The sequence below is a fragment of the Scyliorhinus torazame genome, chromosome 6 (genome assembly GCF_047496885.1).
Source record: "Scyliorhinus torazame isolate Kashiwa2021f chromosome 6, sScyTor2.1, whole genome shotgun sequence".
Taxonomy (NCBI): domain Eukaryota; kingdom Metazoa; phylum Chordata; class Chondrichthyes; order Carcharhiniformes; family Scyliorhinidae; genus Scyliorhinus; species Scyliorhinus torazame.
This window is the reverse complement of record NC_092712.1, coordinates 291,225,364-291,245,858: the sequence shown is the minus strand read 5'-3', so window position 1 is coordinate 291,245,858 and position 20,495 is coordinate 291,225,364. Positions and strand designations below refer to the sequence as shown.

Sequence of the window (20,495 nt, the reverse complement as noted above, 5' to 3'; positions counted from 1 at the left end):
GTTTTGAATCTGTTGGCGCGTGTTCTCAGACTTTTGAATCTTCTGCTCGATCAGTTTTGCCAGTTCCAATGAGTTTTGATGGTTCTGACAACTTTGAGAGTCCTTTGCCAGCTTGACTTTTCTTTAATAGCTTCAGAGTTCTTTGGCAGTTCTTTAGCAACCTGACTGTTCTTCTTTCAGGTTTGACAATTCTTTGATAGCTTGACAGTCTTTGACAGCTTAACAATTTCTTCTTTGATAGCTTGGCAGTTCTTTAACAGTTTGACAGTTTTCTACCGCTTTTGGCATTTCTTTGACAGCTATGACATGCTCCCATGGGTTTATGTACTATTTACGCACTAACATGTTTACCTCTAACATGGATGGCATATTGTTTTCTGAATGGTGCCATATTTCTCCAAAAGGGTGCCCTACCTCTTCCAAAGGGTAGCTTGCATCTCCCAAAAGCATCCCGGGACCATATCCAAAGGGACAGCACGATAGCACAGTGGTTAGCACAGTTGCTTCACAGCTCCATGGTCCCAGGTTCGATTGTCGGCTTGGGTCACTGTCTGTGCAGAATCTGCACATTCTCCCCGTGTCTGCGTTGGTTTCCTCCCACAGATGTGTAGGTGGATTGGCCATGATAAATTGCCCTTAGTGACCAAAAAGGTTAGGAGGGGTTATTGGGTTACGGAGATAGGGTGGAAGTGAGGCCTTAAGTGGGTCGGTGCAGACTCGATGGGCCGAATGGCCTCCTTCTGCACTGTATGTTCTAATGAACAAAGTTTGTGAATAAACACTTAAATGAAATACACAAATAGGTGTGGATGAACAGAGAGACCAAGGGATTATGTAGCTAATTGCCTGAAAGTCTGAGTGCCAGTAGATGGGATTCTAAGAAACACCAGGTATTATGGATTTTATAACTAGGGGCATAGAGTTCAAGAAGAAGCAGATAATGATGATCTTAAGTGCGTAAACATTTAAAATGGAGAAAGATGCAGGGCTACAAGGATAGGGTGGGGCAGTGGGATTAATGTTGGATTGCTCTGATACTTAACTGGCATAGACACAATGTATGTCTGTTATTGGACTGTTTTGCATTTTGGACCCTTTTACATTAGTATCTTTTAATCCATATTGATAGTTTGACTTTTATGTTTTTGATATATTACATAGGTGCATGGTGTGGAATCCAGAAATGATCTTCTGTATCTCGGTCACCAACCTGGCAAGGGAAGATTGTACACGCCTTTGATTGCAATGCAGAAAATGCTTGTGCAGGAATGGATAGAGTGCGCCAGCCTGGATCACGGCATCAAATGTCAGTCATATCCACGCACTCCTTTATTAAGTTGCTGAAGTTACACCGAGAGATCTTGGTTGGTCGTATCAAGAACACAGAGTGTGTGCTGGACAACTTGATAAAACACGAATACATTTCCGGTGAAGAGGCTGAATTGTCACAACAGCATCCTACACAAGCAGCTAAGGTAATGACTCGTTGCACTTCACCTCAACGTTTGAAGTAAATATAGAAAGTGCTGGAAATACTCAGCAGGTCAGCCAGCATTAAGGCTGCCAACTCAGCGTAAAGCTATTCCTGGAGAGCTTTTCCCCCAAACTTGATGGTGTCGTCGACTGACCTATGACCCGTGAGTTGTCAACCCATCCACACACAATTATGCCATCAATTTTAATTTTAGCGTGAGTCAAGTCTCCCAGCTGAAAGCTTTCTCTAGTTTGGCTTTGTTATCTATGCAATTTTTAAAATCCAGCAGCAAAGCAGGAATCTGGAAGCCACACTCCATCTTACCTCTCAGACCCTTGGGTCTTTCCTATGAGCTGTCTATGGCTATCTGAGCTGGACTGGTGGGTATGAATTTCCCACGCAGGCAGGGGCAGTTGAAACTACAGACAGTGGACCTGAATTGCTCACTCCTTTCATTCCTAGTTTTACTGGCTTTTTCCTTGCTCAGTCTCGGCTCGAGGTTCGGTTGATTCGAGGCTCGCTCGCTCCCTGGCTCAGTGCCGGACACTGGCAGCAGGTAAGCACTCGACAGGAACGTCGTGGGCACTTTACTTGTGCGCTGCCATGACGCAAGGGTTCTGTGTCACCACGTTGCGCCTGCACGGGAATGCTGCCAGTGAACCAAATCATCCATCACTGTTTAGTCAAATGGACTCTTGTTGCTGGAAGTCAATCATTGGAATCCTGTCATTTTAAAATCTCCCAGATTGCTTTCAATAGCCGCTGAGAGATTGAGGGCGAATCCAGTAAATCTCCCGGCCATTCTGCCAGGATTACCAATGATAGGCAGCATCTGTAGAGAGTGAAACGGTGTTAATTTCTCGGGTTGGTAACATTTCGTCCAAAGCATCTAGACATACGGGGCGTCATTCTCCGACCCCCGCCGGGTCGGAGAATGGCTGTTGGCCGCCGTGAATCCCGCCCTCGCCGAAGTCTCCGAAGGGAGAAAAGTCGGCGGGGCGTTAATGGCGCCGCTGCCGCGGAGAATGTCACGGGTCTGCGCAAGGCAGCCGATTTTCAGCCTGCCGATATTCTCCCTTCCGGATGGGCCGAAGTCCCGTCGACGTGATGACCGTTCACGTCGACGTGAATTAAACCTCCTTTTCATCGGCGTGACCCGGTGCTCCAGGCTCACGCCGACCAGCGAGGAGGTGAGTGACGGCCTGGGGGGTTGGCTCTGGGCAGGCGATGGCGTTGCCGCAGACTGATTGCGTGAGGAGAGGTGTGTCTCGGGTTGTGTGTGTGTGTGTGCGGCGGGGGGGGGGGTGGTTAGAGTAGGCTGGGCTCCGGGGGAGTGCCGGGAGGGGGTCCGTGCTGGGGTGGAGGTTGGGGGGGGGGGTCCGTGCTGGGGTGGAGGTTGGGGGGGGGGTCCGTGCTGGGGTGGAGGTTGGGGGTTGGGGGGGGTCCGTGCTGGGGTGGAGGTTGGGGGGGGGGTCCGTGCTGGGGTGGAGGTTGGGGGTGGGGTCCGTGCCGGGGTGGAGGTTGGGGGGGGGTCCGTGCTGGGGTGGAGGTTGGGGGGGGTCCGTGCTGGGGTGGAGGTTGGGGGGGGGTCCGTGCTGGGGTGGAGGTTGGGGGTTGGGTCCGTGCCGGGGTGGAGGTTGGGGGGGGGGGTCCGTGCTGGGGTGGAGGTTGGGGGGGGGTCCGTGCTGGGGTGGAAGTTGGGGGTTGGGGGGGGGGGTCCGTGCTGGGGTGGAGGTTGGGGGTTGGGGAGGGGGTCCGTGCCGGGGTGGAGGTTGGGGGGTGGGGTCCGTGCCGGGTGGAGGTTGGGGGGGGGTCCGTGCTGGGGTGGAGGTTGGGGGGTGGGGTCCGTGCCGGGGTGGAGGTTGGGGGGGGGTCCGTGCTGGGGTGGAGGTTGGGGGTTGGGGAGGGGGTCCGTGCCAGGGTGGAGGTTGGGGGGGGGTCCGTGCTGGGGTGGAGGTTTGGGGTTGGGGAGGGGGTCCGTGCTGGGGTGGAGGTTGGGGGTTGGGGGGGGTCCGTGCTGGGGTGGAGGTTGGGGGTTGGGGAGGGGGTCCGTGCCGGGGTGGAGGTTGGGGGGGGGGGTCCGTGCTGGGGTGGAGGTTGGGGGTTGGGGGGGTCCGTGCTGGGGTGGAGGTTCGGGAGGGGGTCCGTGCTGGGGTGGGGATTGGGGGGGGGGTCCGTGCTGGGGTGGAGGTTGGGGGGGGGTCCGTGCTAGGGTGGAGGTTGTGGGTTGGGGAGGGGGTCCGTGCAGGGGTGGAGGTTGGGGGGGGGGGTCCGTGCTTGGGTGGAGGTTGGGGGGGGGGGTCCGTGCCGGGGTGGGTGATGGGAGGGCAAATGAGTTGGTCCACCTGGCCAGGTGCCAGCCTCCAACAGTTGGACCCATGCGGTCCATGCCACCTGGCTGGGGGGAGGAGGGGATATGGGCAATGATGACATGTCGTTGTTCCCTCCCCCCCCCCACCCCCCCCCCCCCCCCCCCCCCCCCCCCCCCCCCCCCCCCCCCCCCACCAGGCCGTCATGTTTTCAGACCATCCAGCGATGTTGGCCGCCGTGGTGGCAGCCGCTCATGTCTATGTTGCCCTGGATGAGGAGGAGGAGGAGCGTGCCAGAGAGGCGGCGCAGGCTGCCGCAGAGGGGCAGGCGGCAGCCGCCCAGGCTGGAGGGACACCTGACCGACAGGACGAGGAAGGGGAGGAGGACGTCACGGCCCCACGGCAACGGAGGCACCCGAGGGCGCCCCGTGTGTACCGGCCCCGGCAGTCATACCAGGACCTCACGGACCGGGAATGCAGGAGGAGACTCCGGATGAGCCGGGAAACCGTGGCACACATCTGCCACCTGCTGGCACCCCTGTCACCGCGTGGCACTGGCGGGGGACACCCTCTCCCCGTGTCCGTCAAGGTTACGGTGGCCCTGAACCTTTATGCAACGGGGTCATTCCAGGCACCGAGTGGGGACCTGTCCGGCATATCGCAGACATCGGTGCATCCGGGCAGTGACAGATGCCCTTTATGCCATGGCGCACCGCTACATCCGCTTCCCCGTGGACCGGGCCAGCCAAGATGCCCGGGCCGTGGGCTTCTCTGCCGTTGCCGGGTTCCCCATGGTCCAGGGCGCGATCGATGGGATGCACGTCGCGGTGCGGCCACCTGCAGATAACAGGGCCGTGTTCACTAATAGGAAGGGGACCTATTCGATGAACGTACAGGTGGTCTGCGACCACCGCATGATGATCCTGCACGTCTGCGCCCGTCACCCAGGCAGTGTACACGACTCATTCGTGTTGTCGCGGTCATCCATCCCCGGCATGTACGAGGGACGCCATCCCCGGCTGAGGGGCTGGTTGCTGGGCGACAGGGGCTACCCATTGCGATCGTGGCTGATGACGCCTATACGGAGGCCACGCAATGAGGCGGAGAACCGCTACAATGATGCCCATGTAGCGACAAGGGGAGTGATCGAGAGGTGCTTTGGCGTGCTGAAGATGCGTTTCAGGTGCCTGGACCTCTCTGGGGGCGCCCTCCAGTATCGGTCAGATAGGGTCGGCCGCATCATTGTGGTGTGCTGCGTCCTGCACAACATAGCCCAGCAGAGGGGCGATGTGCCGCAGGCAGAGGAGGGCGGAGTGGAGGAGCAGCAGGAAGAGGCGCAGTCCTCCCCAGATGAGGGGGATGGGGGCAATGGTCAGGGCAGACGGGGTAGACACAGGCGGGTGGCTGTCCACCGTTACCGGCTGGCCCAGCGGGCACGGGACAGACTGATAGACGCCCGCTTCACTGACTAGGTGGGCGTGGGAATCGGGTAGTATGGCCACAGACCGCACACCATGGCAACAGCCGACCACCCACACCCCCCACCCATCCACCCACCCAGCACCCTCACCCCCCTCCCCAACCCCACACACCCCACCCGCATGCACACCACCCCGCCCCCCCCCAATTGCCGATCCACCGGCGGCACAACGGGCCGGGCTCACCCATTTGCGGGTGGACGCGTGTCTATCGCAGGCCATGGAGGATGATGACAACCCGCCTCCGATGAGCTCCTGGCTCTACATCGTTGGACTATGTCTGACCCATGGCCACAGTACCACCATCCACCCGGACCATCCCTGCATGCGGCTGTGACACTGCAGCGCACGGTCCCGTCCTCTGCCCGGGGGATGTTGATGGCGGCCCAGGGGGAAGGGGGCAGACTCACCTGGGGCTGAGGTAAGACCACCCGTCACACACACACTTGCGCTCAACGTACATGACACGCCCGCACACTTTGGACAGAGCACAAAGGCAGCTTCGGTAGGTGTAACATTGACTTTAATAACCAAAGGAGTTCATGCACGTGCCCTAGCCCCTAAAACTCATCTGTGTCCTGCACCCGTGCCAACTTACTCAGTGTCTAATTGTTTGGCCTTACGGGCCCTTTGACTACGTCTACGTGGTTCCCCAGACGGTACAGCAGAACTGGAGGTGGACTCCTGTGATTCCTGCCCTCTGACACTGGATCCCTTTGGCGGCCGTTTCCTGGGGCGTCCTGGCCTAGATGGGCCAGGCTGCGGCCCGGGCGACTGGGATGGCGAGCTGCCAGCCTGTCCTGCCCGTTGCCCACCCGATGCACCTGGGACGGAAGGGGGGGAGTCCGAGGTGTCGCGGTGTACCGGGACCTCCCCTACAGAGGGAGCCGGGACGGACCACACCACCTCCTCCTCCCTCGGGGTGCCCGATGGCCCCCAGGCCTCTACATGTGTGGGGGATGCGAACGGACTGGCCATCCGACGCGCCCCCGACATCTGGCGCTGCCAGTCCTGGAGGCCCGTGCTGGTATCGACAGGGGTCTGCAGGTTTGCAGCCATGGAGCCCAGGGGGTGTCAAACCCTGTCTGTGACAGTGCGACGCCGGCTCGCACATGGCCACTGGCGCCGATGCCCTCAGCGATGGCCTGCTGAGACTGGGCCATGGCCTGCAGAGACTGGGCCATGGCCTGCAGAGACTGGGCCATGGCCTGCAGAGACTGGGCTATGGCCTGCTGAGACTGGGCCATGGCCTGCTGAGACTGGGCTATGGCGTTGAGCGCCTCTGCCATCTGGCGCTGGCACTGGCTCATGGCCTCCTGTGAGAGGGCAGCCATTTCCTGGGCCACAGACGCCGCCTGCACGGAAGGCCCCAGGCCTCGCAAACCGTTCCCCATGTCTGACACCGTCGCACCCATTGCCTCCACCGCGGACGCCACCCGTGCGGTGTCAGCCTGGGTGGCACGCATGACCGGGACCACTCCCAGCTCCTGGACGCGGGTGGACTCCTCCACCTGCGACCGCAGCCGCCGCAAGCCACCCGTCACCCTATTCGCTCGTCTCCGTGTCGGTGGTTGCATCGGATCTATGTGTGGGTGTGGTAACTGCAGGAACCCGGGATCCATCTGGGCGGCAGATGTTCGCTTGGCCTGGGCTGCCCTCCGACCGCCCGGTCCCTCTGCTGCTCCTACCTCCACCTGCTGTACCGGGACGGCTGTGTTGTGCGCACCAGTGAGGGTACCAGACGCCTCATCACTAAAGTGCCCAACCGTGGTGAGTGTTTCTGCGATGGTGGAGGGTGTTGGTGACAGCAGTGGCGTTGTGTCGTGCTCTTCGTCCCACTCTGACTCCATGGCACTTTGGGGTGGGGGTTCGTCTCCACCCATCCACTCTGAGTCACTGTCCGGTATTTCGTCTTCCCGGGTAGGGGTGTCTTGGGTAGTGCTGTCCCGGGTAGGGGTGTCCTGGGTAGTGGTGTCCCGGGTAGGGGTGTCCTGGGTAGTGGTGTCCCGGGTAGGGGTGTCCTGGATAGTGGTGTCTTGGGTAGTGGTGTCCTGGCTCGGATGTGACGGGGGCCTGTGGCTGCCCCCCTCATCGCTGGGTGGTCGCTCCCGCACGTGACGGGGGTGTCGTCTCCCTGTTGCTCCAGGTCTCTCCGTCTCCCGTGGTGTGCGAGGGGCATCCTGCGGGCGTCGCATGCTGGAGGGTGCGGGTCTCTCCGTCTCCTGTGGTCTCCGAGGGGCATCCTGCGGGCGTCGCATGCTGGAGGGTCCGAGTCTCTCCGTCTCCCGTGGTGTGCGAGGGGCATCCTGCGGGCGTCGCATGCTGGAGGGTGCGGGTCTCTCCGTCTCCTGTGGTCTCCGAGGGGCATCCTGCGGGCGTCGCATGCTGGAGGGTCCGGGTCTCTCCGTCTCCCGTGGTGTGCGAGGGGCATCCTGCGGGCGTCGCATGCTGGAGGGTCCGGGTCTCTCCGTCTCCCGTGGTGTGCGAGGGGCATCCTGCGGGCGTCGCATGCTGGAGGGTCCGGGTCTCTCCGTCTCCCGTGGTGTGCGAGGGGCATCCTGCGGGCATCGCATGCTGGAGGGTGCGGGTCTCTCCGTCTCCTGTGGTCTCCGAGGGGCATCCTGCGGGCGGTGTGCATCTGCGGGGATGGGTGCCTGGACGTTTGGTCCTGCGATACACAATGAAGCATGCATGGTTAGACATCAGGCAGTGATCAGGTGATACGGGGGAGGGGGATATAGGGGAGGGGGGATATGGGGAGGGCCTGTTGATGGCTCACTTGCTCGTGGGCCCCCGACCTCTGCATCAGCAACCTCCCGGTCCTCAGGTCCGCCAGCCAGTTCCAGGGCCCTTTCCTCGTGTACGGTCAGTGGCCTCTCATCAGCGGGCCCTCCTCCAGTCCTCACATGCTCCCTATTGTTGTGTGCGCGCTTCTCCTGTGGGGGGGGGGGGTGGTGACAGGGGTAAAAGGCAACAGTGTTAGGCAGGTATATGAATGCACCCCATCGGTTGCGCGTGCATTGCAGAGGTTAAGGTTAGGGCTGGATTCACTTGGGGATATGGGGGAGGGGGGGATATGGGGGAGGGGGGATATGGGGGGATATGGGGAGGGGGGATATGGGGGAGGGGGGATATGGGGAGGGGGGATATGGGGGAGGGGGGATATGGGGAGGGGGGATATGGGGGGGATATGGGGAGGGGGGACATGGGGGAGGGGGGATATGGGGGAGGGGGGATATGGGGGAGGAGGGGATATGGGGGAGGGGGGATATGGGGGAGGGGGGGATATGGGGGAGGGGGGATATGGGGGAGGCTCACCCTGCCTGCTCTGACGAGGTCGTTCACCTTCTTATGGCACTGGGTGCCTGTCCGTGGTGTCAGGGCCACAGCGGGTGACGGCCTCTGCCACTTCCCTCCACAGACGCCGGCTGTGGCGTGGGGCAACTCTGCGGCCGTGCCCGGGATACAGGGCATCCCTCCTCTGCTCCACCGCGTCCAGGAGCGCCTCCACATCGCGTGACTCGAACCTCGGGATTGAGCGACGGCCAGCCATCAAGTCGGGTGTTGCGGTCGGCTGTTCCGGTCGGGTGGGGGGGAGCTGCGCGGCCTTATGAGCCGTCACGCCGTGCAGCGCGTATGACGCTGCACGGCGTGAACCACTGCACAAGCGCGGATCCCGTTACGTCGCTGCTAGCCCATTTCGGGCCGGAGACTATCGACCCATTTTTATGACGTGACGCAAGTGGGATTTGCGCCGTTTTTTGCGCCGATCGGCGGACTTTCCGTCGATAATGGAGAATTACGCCCCAGAGTCGGTTCTGATGTAAGATCATTGACTTTTGCTTCACTCTCCATAGGTGCTGTCAGAACTGCTCAGTATTTCCAGCATTTTCTGTTTTTTATTTTAGATTTGTAGCTTTTGCTTCAATGTTTGAATTGTTTTTGCTAATCTCCTGTGACATTGTACTGATAAGTAGGAGGTTGTTTATTGGAAATTGATTTGCTCGCCTGTCTTCAGAGGTGTTTTGTCAAGACGCAGGCAGCATTAAATGTCTATGTCGAGATCTGCGTGTATCCAGGAAAGGGCCTAGGACTGTCAAGGGTGGTTTCAAGGTCCAGCAGTATTTTGAGGTGGGACCCAGAACCTTGGAGTAAGCGAGCTTGTCCTGTCTACACTGGAGAAAGAGGTTCTGGAGTGTTGACCTGTGTTCGGAAGCACGTCCCATGAGCTTTCCAGTGGTATCGAGTAACAACCCCGAGACACAAGTTTCAGTTTAAACAATCAATTTATTGCACAAACGCCAAATTACTAACAAAATACTGTAATTACATAAACTAAAACTATTCTCGTTTGTCTGTGCATGCGATATTATCCGCCTGTCCTCAGGTTGATCAGGCCTGGTGTAAGGGTACTCCTTCGCCAAGCCTCACTTTGGACTGTCTTCTGGAGAGCTGGACCCAGCCTCTCTCTCTCTCTCTCTGTCTGAGTTCTCCTGCCTTGACAGTCATAAGCCTTCTTTCATCCTTCTGTCTTCCCAGCCACTGGAATTCAACTTATCAATTATATTGTACCGTTAATCAACTTAGCTCCAGGGCCCATCCTACTGAATGACCCGTAGTTAGCACCTCTCATCTCTGGTCCTATTCTACACAATAGGACAGGATGGGCCCACCTCCTGGTGGGGACATTTCCGGCACCAAATATAATAGGTTCTGTTGTGATGTCGTTACAGTACAATACTCTACAGACCATAAGGCCATAAGACACAGGCAGGATTCTTCCACTCCGCTCGCTGCAAGAACACCATGGGCGAGGCGGCAATAATGGAAAAATCTACTGACCTCGGGTGGGATTCTCCAGTCGATGGCCGAAGGCGGCTGGAGAATCCCACCCCACATCTCGCAGTTTGTTTCCAGTGAGCTCGTTGTCCTTCAGGAGTGTGATCAGCAGTCTCTAGTAATGAGATTAACTCCCTACTGGATATCACAGGAGTAATTACAGGGATTACAGAGAAAAAGGTTCAGGAAACTGTGAGCACCAAGAAGGAGAGGAGTGCGGGCATATTGGACATAGTTCTCAAATCAGAGAGCACCGGAACCACGTGTTAGGGATTTGTGAACCCAGCAGGGAGCGTGAGGCCTTGCATTTGATTCTATTGTAGAACAAAATCGGACTGGTTGTAAAATGAGTACTTACCCAAGCCCTCTCCATTCCTGTGGACTAGACTAAAGCTATCCCAATAATACAAGATATAAGAAAGAAATAAAGGTTTGCAAATTCAATCTTCAGTTTCTTTAAAACTGAAGAACCTCTCAGATCCTCACAATGAGAAGACATGCCCTTAGATATCTTGCAATGTTAAAAACACGCATGCTGGGTCATTCTGTAAACCTTGGGCAGCACGTGGCACAATGGTTAGCATTGCTGCCTACGGTGCTTAGGACCCGGGTTCGAATCCCGGCCCAGGGTCACTGTCCATGTGGATTTACACATTCTCCCCGTATCTGCGTGGGTCTCACCCCCACAATTTAAATATGTGCAGGGTAGGTGGACAGGCCACACTAAATTACCTCATAACTGGAAAAAAAATAACTGTGTACACTCAATTTATTAAAAAAAGAAATTCTGTAAACCATTTACTTAGGATGCACAGATTTGATTGGCAGCTCAGGCCATCTGTTCTGTGGTAAAAAAAATATCATTTTTACCACCAAGTCATTTGAAATAGTCAGCGGTCTTGAAGAAAAATCTTTGATGAAGAAATTAAAATCCGGAAAAGGCAAGAAACTTAATACGTAATTTCTTCATTTTGAATGAAATATTTCAAACTTTGCAAGACATTATGTTGTAATTTCAATTATTGGGGCAAGGGAGGGAAAGTACAAAGGAAATTTTTCAGGAAAGATGGTTGCGTGATTTGTTTAGGGTTAAATTTTCCCTCATTCCGGAGGTTTTCCTTCCATGGAATTTCTGATGATATTTTCCACTATAAATGTTCACTCAAGAAGTGCTACAGGAAATAATGTTTCTTAACAGATGCGTTTTGACTAATACAAAGAAGCACTGTGGTGCTCGGGTATTCCTGGGTCTCCAGTCCTGGCGTCACAGTAAGAAAAGCGAGATCTTCTTGCACCTAACCATAATGGGGATGACCCGGATGCCTTTTCTTTTAAAATAAGGCTTATTAAAAATTCATTCAATGTGGACATTGCTGGCTGGGCCAGCATTTGTTGCCCAGCTCTGATGCCTCTGCTAGAGTGGCTTGCTAGGTATTTCAGAAGGCAGCTAAGAGTTAACCACATTGCTGTGGATCTGGAGTCACATGTAGGCCAGACCAGGTAAGGACGGCAGATTTCCTTCCCTAAAGGACATTAGTGAACCAGATGGATTTTTACGACAATGGTTCAATGGTCATCATTAGACTTTGAATTTCAGATTTTTATTGAGTTAAAATTTGAATATCTGCCGTGGTATGATTCGAACCCAAACCCCCAGAGTTTTAGCTTGCGTCTCTGGATCGATAGTGCAGCGACAATGCCACTATGCCATTTCCTCCCATATAAATGCCTCATGGGTAAAGGCAGACTCGCAATTAGCAATGCAGACCAAATATTTCCTGGCTTGACCGGCATGGTGGCACAGTGGTTAGTACTGCTGCCTCAGGGTAGCACGGTGGCACAGTGGTTAGCATTGCTGCCTCACAGCGCCGAGGTCCCAGGTTCGATCCCGGCTCTGGGTCACTGTCTGTGTGGAGTTCGCACATTCTCCTCGTGTTTGCGTGGGTTTCGCCCCCACAACCCAAAGATATGCAAGGTAGGTGGATTGGACATGCTAAATTGCCCCTTAATTGGAAAAAATGATTTGGGTACTCTAAATTTATTTTTTAAAAAGCACTGCTGCCACACAGCGCCAGGGACCCGAGTTCGATTCCGACCTTGGCTGACTGGCTGTGTGGAGTTTGTACGTTCTCCCCATGTCTGCATTGGGTTTCCTCCGTTTGCTCCGGTTTTCCCCCACAGTCCAAAGATATGCAGGTTAGGTGGGTTAGCCCATCCAAATTGCCCATTAGTGTCCAAGGGTTGGGTGGGGTTATGGGGATGCTGCGGTGGAGTGGGCCCAGGAAGGGTGCTTTTTCAGAGAGTCGGTGCAGACTCGATGTCCCTCAGCCCCAACCTCAGAAGAGGACTCCATTCTGTAGAGATGTGGCATTTTTCTTTCCAAATTGCCACGTTGTAGCAAGTTCAGGACTGCTTTGCTCTGAAGCCCACTAGGAACTGGGTTGAGGCTGTCCAAACTCACAGCAGCCTTACATCCAGATTGATTTATGAATTCTGTTGAACGTCTGCGACATCCATTATGTTGTAACATGCTTTCTTTTAGGTTCGAAAAATATTGGATCTGGTCGAGAGCAAAGGAGAAGAAACAGCAGAGTATTTCCTTCACATCTTGTACCAGGCCAGTGAGGTTTACGCCAACCTTAGCCCATGGTTGGTAGAAATACAATATCAGCCATCAGACCACATACTAACCAAATCAGTAATTATCACAGACGCTGGTAAGTATTTCTTTCATGCATTCAATCAAATAATTTATTATAAATTTATTATCCTTTTGCCTTTTTCCATTATAACTCCTGAGGTGAACCTGTCGCACTTTAATGACACCTTCTCCCTGGTGATTTTGTGCTAGGACAGTATTGACAACCTGGCAAGTTCACGTGAGCAGTTAGCTAGAAACAGGGATATGGGACACAGGGGGTTGGATAGGGCGTCGGTGTGGTCGACGATCTTTGATAACCATCGGTTCGCTCCGGGGGGGACTGGATGAGGGGTTTAGAAGGTGGCAGCAGGCAGGGATCACCAGATTTGGAGATCTTTTTATTGAGGAGGGCATCTCTAGTTTGGAGGAGCTAGAGGAGGAATTTGCGTTGCCAGGCGGGAACGGGTTCCGGTACCTGCAGGTACAGGATTTTGTTCGGAGGCAGATCCTAAGCTTTCCGCACCTCCCACAAAGGGGGCTAAAGGTCAAGGTGATGTCAAAAACAGGAGTCAGACAGGGGAAGGTCTCGAAGGTATATAAGGAGCTGATGGAGTGGGAAGGAGTTCCAATGGGGGAGGTGAAGGGAAAGTGGGAAGAAGAGCTGGGGGAGGAGTTGTGGGTTGGGCTATGGGAGGAGGCCCTGCGGAGAGTGAACGCATCCTCGTCGTGTGCCAGGCTCAGCCTGATCCAATTCAAGGTGGTCCACAGGGCTCACATGACGGTGGCCCGGATGAGCAGGATTTTTGAGGAGGTGGAGGACAGGTGTGGGCACTGTGGGGGAAGTCCTGCAAATCATCTGCACATGTTCTGGGCATGTCCGAGGTTGAGGGGCTTTTGGCACGGATTTGCGGACGTCATGTCTGAGGCCCTGTAAGGGAAGATGACTCCGAGTCCAGAGGTGGCGATATTCGGAGTGTCAGAAGATCGGGAGCACAGAGTGGGGAGAGAGGCCAAGTTTTGGCCTTTGCTTCCCTGGTGGCCCGGATTCTGCTGGGATGGGAGGACTCGGAGCCCGCAAAGTTAGGGGTATGGGTAAGCGACATGGCAGGGTTTCTCAGGTTGGTGAAAATCAAATTTACCTTCAGGGGTTCGCTCGGAGGTGGCAGACATTCATTGACTTCTTTAAGGAAAATTAATCTGTCTGCAAGGGGGGGGGGGAATGGGGGTGGAGGGGGAAAAGGGGGGAAGCATGGAAGTGATGAATAAGGGTCGGAAAACCAACAAAGGGAGAGCCGTGAGACGGGGTGTTTATATGGACCATGTTGGTTGGGGTCTGTGTTTGGGGGGAAATGGCTATGTTATTGTATAGTGTAGGTTAGATGGCTTTTGTTTCGGTGCAACATCGTGGGCCGAAGGGCCTGTACTGCGCTGTATTGTTCTATGTTCTATATTGTGGGTTTTTTGTCTTTGTTGGATCTCTCCATTTAAAAGTGTTAAAACCATAAATTCCTTAATAGAATACATTCTAAAAAAACAGGGATATGGGGATTTGTAATACCCCTTCCCTGCAACACATTAGGAGGTTGACTAGATTATTATTGATTATGCAACACTTTGAACGCTCTAATCTTCTGGATTGTATGCTTCTTTCTTTTTCCCCCTTGGCTTTCCTGTTCCCAATACTTGTGTTAAAAAAAAGAAACCAAATTTACAATTTGTACCTTATTTTGTTAAAATTTCCCCCCCTGGCCACCTCCTCCCTGTGACCTTGTAATTTGCTTGTGCTCTTGATCACTATTGGATAGAGTCTTAAAAAGACCAAGGGAGAATGAGGAACATAGAACAGTTCTTTCCAGGTGACCAGTTTAGCTCAGTTGGCTAGACAGTTGGTTCATGATGCCTAGTGAGACCAACAGTGCGGGTTCAATTCCTGTACCAGCTGATGTTATTCATGAGGGGCACGTTCTCAACCTTGCCCCTCGCCTGAGGTGTGCTGACCCTCAGGTTAAATCACTAACAGTCAGTTCTGTCTCTCTCTCAAAGGATCCTCTGGGACCATGGTGACTTTCACATTCTTTTCAAACCATACCCCTAAGGTGACATTTGGGAGATATTGGGCTGGATTCTCCGATTCTGGGACAATGGCCCCACGCCGGCGTGGGAACGGTGGCGTTTTACGCCAGAAAAACTGGCGCAAAAAGGCCACCGATTCCCCGTTTTGCTGGGGGCTAGCAGGACGGCAGCATAGAGCACCTGGCTCTTGCTTCCGATATGCCCGGATAATTGCCGTGTCCGTGCCCACGCATGCGCACGACGGCGGCCTGCAGCAGCCACGCCATGCAACATGGCGGCCGCCGCCCGCAGACCCGACCCGCAAAATAGTCCCACCCCTTCGGGCGAATCGCGTGCCCCGGACCACTCCCCCACAGTGCCCCCAGCCCCAAATATATCCCCCTCTGCCTGCGGATCGGCCCTCCCCCAACTGTGGCATCGCTGGACTGAGTCCGCAGCCGCCATGCCGAGTTACCGACGGGTGAGACCATGAGTGACCCACGCCGTCGGGGGCGGAGCATCGGGGGTGGGCCTCAGGCAATGTCCTAAGGCCGTCAATATGTGGTGAGTACGCCGTTTTGGAGGGGGCGGAGAATCGCAAAAGTGGTGCCACCCCCGATTTGGTCAGAAACTTGGATTCTCCGGCTGGTCACCAAGCACGATTTCGACATCAGTGATCAGAGAATCCAGCCCCAGTACATTGAATTATGTAGAATGAGAAGCCATTCACTGACTGGTCCATATAACCAATAATGATCCACATTAGCCTCTCCTTATCCCTCTTCATTGAAATCTATCAGCATATCTTTCTTCCCCAAGGATTTAGCCAGCTTCTCCTTAGGTACCTGTATAAGAAGAATGAGTCCAGCTTAACAGGACTGGGACTAATGTCCTCATGGGCAACTTTGCTTGTGCTGTTGGGGAGAGTTTAAAATAGATTGGCGGAGGGTGAGATCCTGATGGGAAACTCCGAGAGGAGAGGAGAAAAACAGACAGTGGGAAGTAGAGAAGAATTGTCTGCTAGGGAGGATATATCAGAGAACAGTATCAAGGTAAATAGAATACTTGGAAAGTTCAAAAGAATGAGAGTAGGCAGCAATAAGTTATTAAATAGGGTCAGAGTAAGGGGGAAAATAAAAAAGCCGAATGTGCATTCACGGAGTGTGGTTAATAAGATTGGTGATCTCCAGGTTCAGGTTGACAAATGGAATTTTGATATTGTAACAGAGACCTGGGTCAAAGAAGGGCAGGACTGGGTGTTAAATATTCCTGGCTACAAGGTATTTAGGAGAGACTGGCAAGGAAGAAAAGGGGTGGGGGAGTGGCACTATTGATTAAAGATGGGTTTATAGTACTGGAGAGAGAGAATGTTCCAGAGGGGTCAAAGATGGAATCTCTCTGGCTAGAAGTAAGAAATGATAATAGGTGCAATAACATTGATTGGTATCGAATGTAGACCAGCAACTAGTGGAAGGGAGATAGAGAAACAAATTTGGAAAGAAATTACAGAGAGATGCAAGAATTATACAGTAATTGTAATAGGAGCGTCAATAATCCAAATATAGACGGGAATAGGAATAGCACAAAGGGACGAGAGTCCCTGAAATGTGTTCAAGATCTTTTTCGGCAGCAACATGTTTCCAGTCCCATGAAAGGACAGACACTTTTGGATCTGGCCCTTGGGAATGAGTTGGTCCAAGTGGATCACAAATCAGTGGGAGAACATTTAGGGGAGAGTAACCATTGTATCATAAGGTTTAGGTTGGCCATGGAGAAGGACAACGATGATCCAAAGCAGGGATAATTAATTGGGGGAAAGCCAACTTTGGTGCTACGAGAATGCATCTGCGTCAAGTGATTGGAATCAAATGTTGGCGGAAAAGATGGTGGCTGAACATTGGGCTACCTTCAAAGAGGTAATATGGCGAGCAATGTCAAGCAGTGTTCCCTTGAAGGGGAAAAGTAGGACAAATAAATCCAGAGTGCTCTGGATGGCGAGAGATAGATGTAAAGATGGAAGGGAAGAAGTAAGCAAATGTAGGAAATACAATGGAGAATCAGTCTGAATATTGAAGGACCGGAGGGGAAGTGGGAAAACAAAAACTAATAAGAAAAGCAAGGCGAAAATGTGGAAAGGGACCGACAGCTAACATAAAAGTGGACTCCTAGGGCCCGATTCTGCGGAAAGATTTTGAAGTGATGAAACGAGCGGGAATTGCAGCAAGTTTCCTGGTGCTCGGTCCAGCGAGGCCGGCAACGCTATTCAACGTTAATTGGTTCACTTAACGAGGCCTCATGGGCTTCTCGCTGCAAATGAAGGCTCGCCAGCTGATTCGCCGTGGCGACGCTCACCAGCCCTCTGCTAACAAGGTCAAGCAGCACATAAGCTGCACTTGCTCAGCCAAACGCCAGCCAGCTCGCAATAATGGTGCCAACAAGACCAGCTCCAAGGTTCGAGGAAGCAGACCTGAGGAGGCTGCTAGATGCTGTTAGGAGGGATGTCCTGTTTCGCTGAGGGCCAGCCATGGAGCTGCCAGTGCTGGCTGGACGAGGTGGCGGTGGCAGTGATCTCGGGGAGTGTGAACAGGACGATGGGCCTCCAGTGCAGGAAGAAGGTCAATGCAGCACGAGTGAGTAGACACCAATGCCCCACCCCCCCGAGACCTCATCCCCCCCCTCCCCCACATGAGCGTCCACCTCTCCTTCCCCTTCAACTTCCCGAACCCTTCCTCCACCCCCTCACCCCTTCAACTCCCCCCCAACCCTTCCTTCAGACCCCCTCCCCCACCACTGTGAACCACGCTGTCACAATATGCAAACATGCAACCAATGAACACTCAGAATAGGACACAACCAATGGGCAGTCAGGACACTCAGAGGTGGCAACACCACAAGGGGGCATGACATAAACACTATAAAAAGGATGATGCACTCACACCCAGCCTCTTTCCACAGACAGACATCTAGAGAGTTAGACAGGGTTGATCAGCAGCATCATACCCCAGCAGTTGGCTTAGAGCCAGCTGGTACAGTTCGACTGAGTTACTACAGTTAGATTAGCAGAGAGTTGAACTCATTTGAGAGCTGTGTTAATAGTTCAATAAACACTTTGAACTCATTTCAGAGTTTGGAGCATCTTTTAGTTAAGACTGCATCAAGTAGCAGCCTGTGTTATCCGAAGCAGCATAACACAACACATGCGTATGGCTAACGATGCCCTCTCTGTGTCTCCTCAAGAAAAGCTCTCCCACAATCGCCGGGAGAGGGCCCAGACTGGCGGTGGATTGCCAGACATCTGGGGCGGGATTCTCCGACCCCCCGCCGGGTCGGAGAATCGCCGGGGGCTGGCGTGAATCCCGCCCCCGCCGGTTGCCGAATTCTCCAGCACCGGATATCCGGCGGAGTGGGAACCTTGTCGCGCCGGTTGGCAGGCCCCCTCCCGGCGATTCTCCGGCCCGCGATGGGCCGAAATCCCGCTGCTGGAATGCCTGTCCCGCCGGCGAGAATCAAACCACCTCTCTTACCGGCGGGACAAGGCGGCGCGGGCGGGCTCCGGGGTCCTGGGGGGGGGGGCGCAGGGCGATCTGGCCCCGGGGGGGTGCCCCCACGGTGGCCTGGCCCGCAATCGGAGCCCACCGATCCGCGGGCGGGCCTCTGCCGTGTGGGGCATTCTTTTCCTTCCGCCTTCGCCATGGTCTCCACTATGGCGGAGGCGGAAGAGACCCCCTCCACTGCGCATGCGCGGGGATGCCATGAGCGGCCGCTGACACTCCCGCGCATGCGCCGCATGGCAAAGTCATTTCCGCGCCAGCTGGCGGGGCACCAAAGGCCTTTCCCGCCAGCTGGCGGGGCAGAAATCAGTCGGGCGCGGGCCTAGCCCCTCAAGATGCGGAGAATTCCGCACCTTTGGGGCAGCGCGATGCCGGACTGTTTCACGCGTTTTTGGCGCCGGTCGGCGGACCTCGCGCCGATTGCGGAGAATCCCTCCCCAGGATCCTCGTTCTAGTAGCATACCCTGGAGGTGACCGGTGTGGTCGAGGACAGATCGGTCAACCACGCGGAGGCTGGCGGATGTCACAGAGGTGAGGAACCACCAGGCCCCACCCGGAGGACCTGTCAAACGTGAGTTGTTATTGCCTTACTGACTGACCCATCCCTCCCACTGACCAATGTCCATTCTCCCGCAGGTCCTCCATCCAACGGCATCGGCCCATCCTGGGCGACACCCTCTCCAGCCTCCCTGGAGACCATCTCAGAGGAGAGCTCTGAGGATGCCACTGTACTAGCCACATCACAGCCGTCATACCCACCTCGGTGGGACATGTTAGTGAACAGGCTTCTGGGGCACAATCTGGTGAGCACCACACTGCTGCTGATGTACATCAGGTGGAGGCAGGAACCCCCAGGGAGACAGTAGTCAGAGGTCTGCTGGATCCCAGGACCCGGCTGGGTCCCAGCCTGAAGAAGAGGTTATCCCGGAGCTGATGGAGACGATAGGGTGCGACCAGGACATCCAGAGGGAGATGTTAGCATCACTCCAGCAGAACCATAGCCCCTTGAGTCCCAGAGGCTACGAGCGCAGGAGATCTTGCCGGCAATGCATGGCACCGAGGTCAGCACTGTTAGGGTAGGTACTACAGTGGAGAGCCTGGTGCATGATGTCGGCACCATTTGTGAAGGTGTCCAAGGCATCGCGCAATCGGTGACGGTAATGGCTGAGGGTCTGGACGGAATATCCTCCTCGCTGATGGATGTCACCTCGTACCAGGCTGACATGTCCCGCTCTCAGATGGGAATGGCTGAGGGTCCGCGGAGCTTGTCCCAGTCGCAGATGGGCATTGCTGAGTCACTGAGGAGCATCACCGAAGGCGTTGACACAATGGTGCGGACCATGGGGAACTGCCAGAGCTGGCAGAGCCAGAAGATGCAGGGGCAGCCAGGGTTTGAACCAGCTTTCTCCATCCCAAAGTGAATCCCAGGGCCCGATGGGCACCGACAAGGAGGAGGGGCATGGACGCCAACCCAGACCCATCTCATGGAATGGCGATGGTGGCCACTGGCTCCCTTGAGGTCCATCCCTCTGGTGAAGCACGTCTCAAAGTCAGCACATATGCATGTGCTGCCGACAAGTGAGCCGGGGCCCTCCAGCCCCAGTGTCCCCAGAGGATACCCGCCAGGGCATTGAAGGCCACGGGACGTGGTAAGCAGCTAGCTGCATCCACCTCAGATGTGCATCTTGGGGACACACCTCAAATTAGTGGTAGAGCTAGGAGGGGAAAGCTCATCAAGGATAACTGAGGGCACTGGGGGAGAGGGGGAGGGGTAGGTAGGGGGTGAGGGTGCTGGCGGTGGGGGTTGGAGCAGCACCATCGGGATGGTAGGGAATTGTCAAACACAATAAACACATTTGTGCACAACCTGTATGATGCCTCTGTCACCTTCTGCCACAATGCGGGCCGACCTCCGAACCCTTGGCCCATCTCTCCAGGCATCTCCCCTCCCTGTGGCATTTATACCACCTCCGGTCGTGGACATGTCTCCGGAGCTGTTCCCATCCTCTGGGTGTTCGGATGTTGGCTGTTGCGTGTGTGGTGTTGCCTTCCGTAGTGTTCAGACACAGTATCCATGCATCAAGGTGTGATTGGGATGCTAAGTAATGAATCCCACATGCTACATGGCCCACCCACACATGGGGATCCACT

At 55.0% G+C, this 20,495-nt stretch overlaps 1 protein-coding gene across 4 annotated transcripts in view; it reads left to right on the top strand.

Annotated features, from left to right (window-relative positions):
* The window catches only part of nod1 (nucleotide-binding oligomerization domain containing 1), a 134,836-nt gene that overhangs the window by 66,469 nt on the left and 47,872 nt on the right, over nt 1-20,495 (top strand). For 3 of the 4 annotated variants that reach the window (XM_072509829.1, XM_072509826.1, XM_072509828.1), the window contains 2 exons: nt 1,162-1,475; nt 12,643-12,817. In XM_072509829.1, the coding sequence (XP_072365930.1) occupies nt 1,269-1,475; nt 12,643-12,817 (382 nt within the window). In that variant the 5' untranslated portion in view covers nt 1,162-1,268. Of the gene's footprint in view, nt 1-1,161; nt 1,476-1,845; nt 2,031-12,642; nt 12,818-20,495 lie in introns of those variants that run through there. The other variant, XM_072509830.1, reaches the window with a different exon arrangement.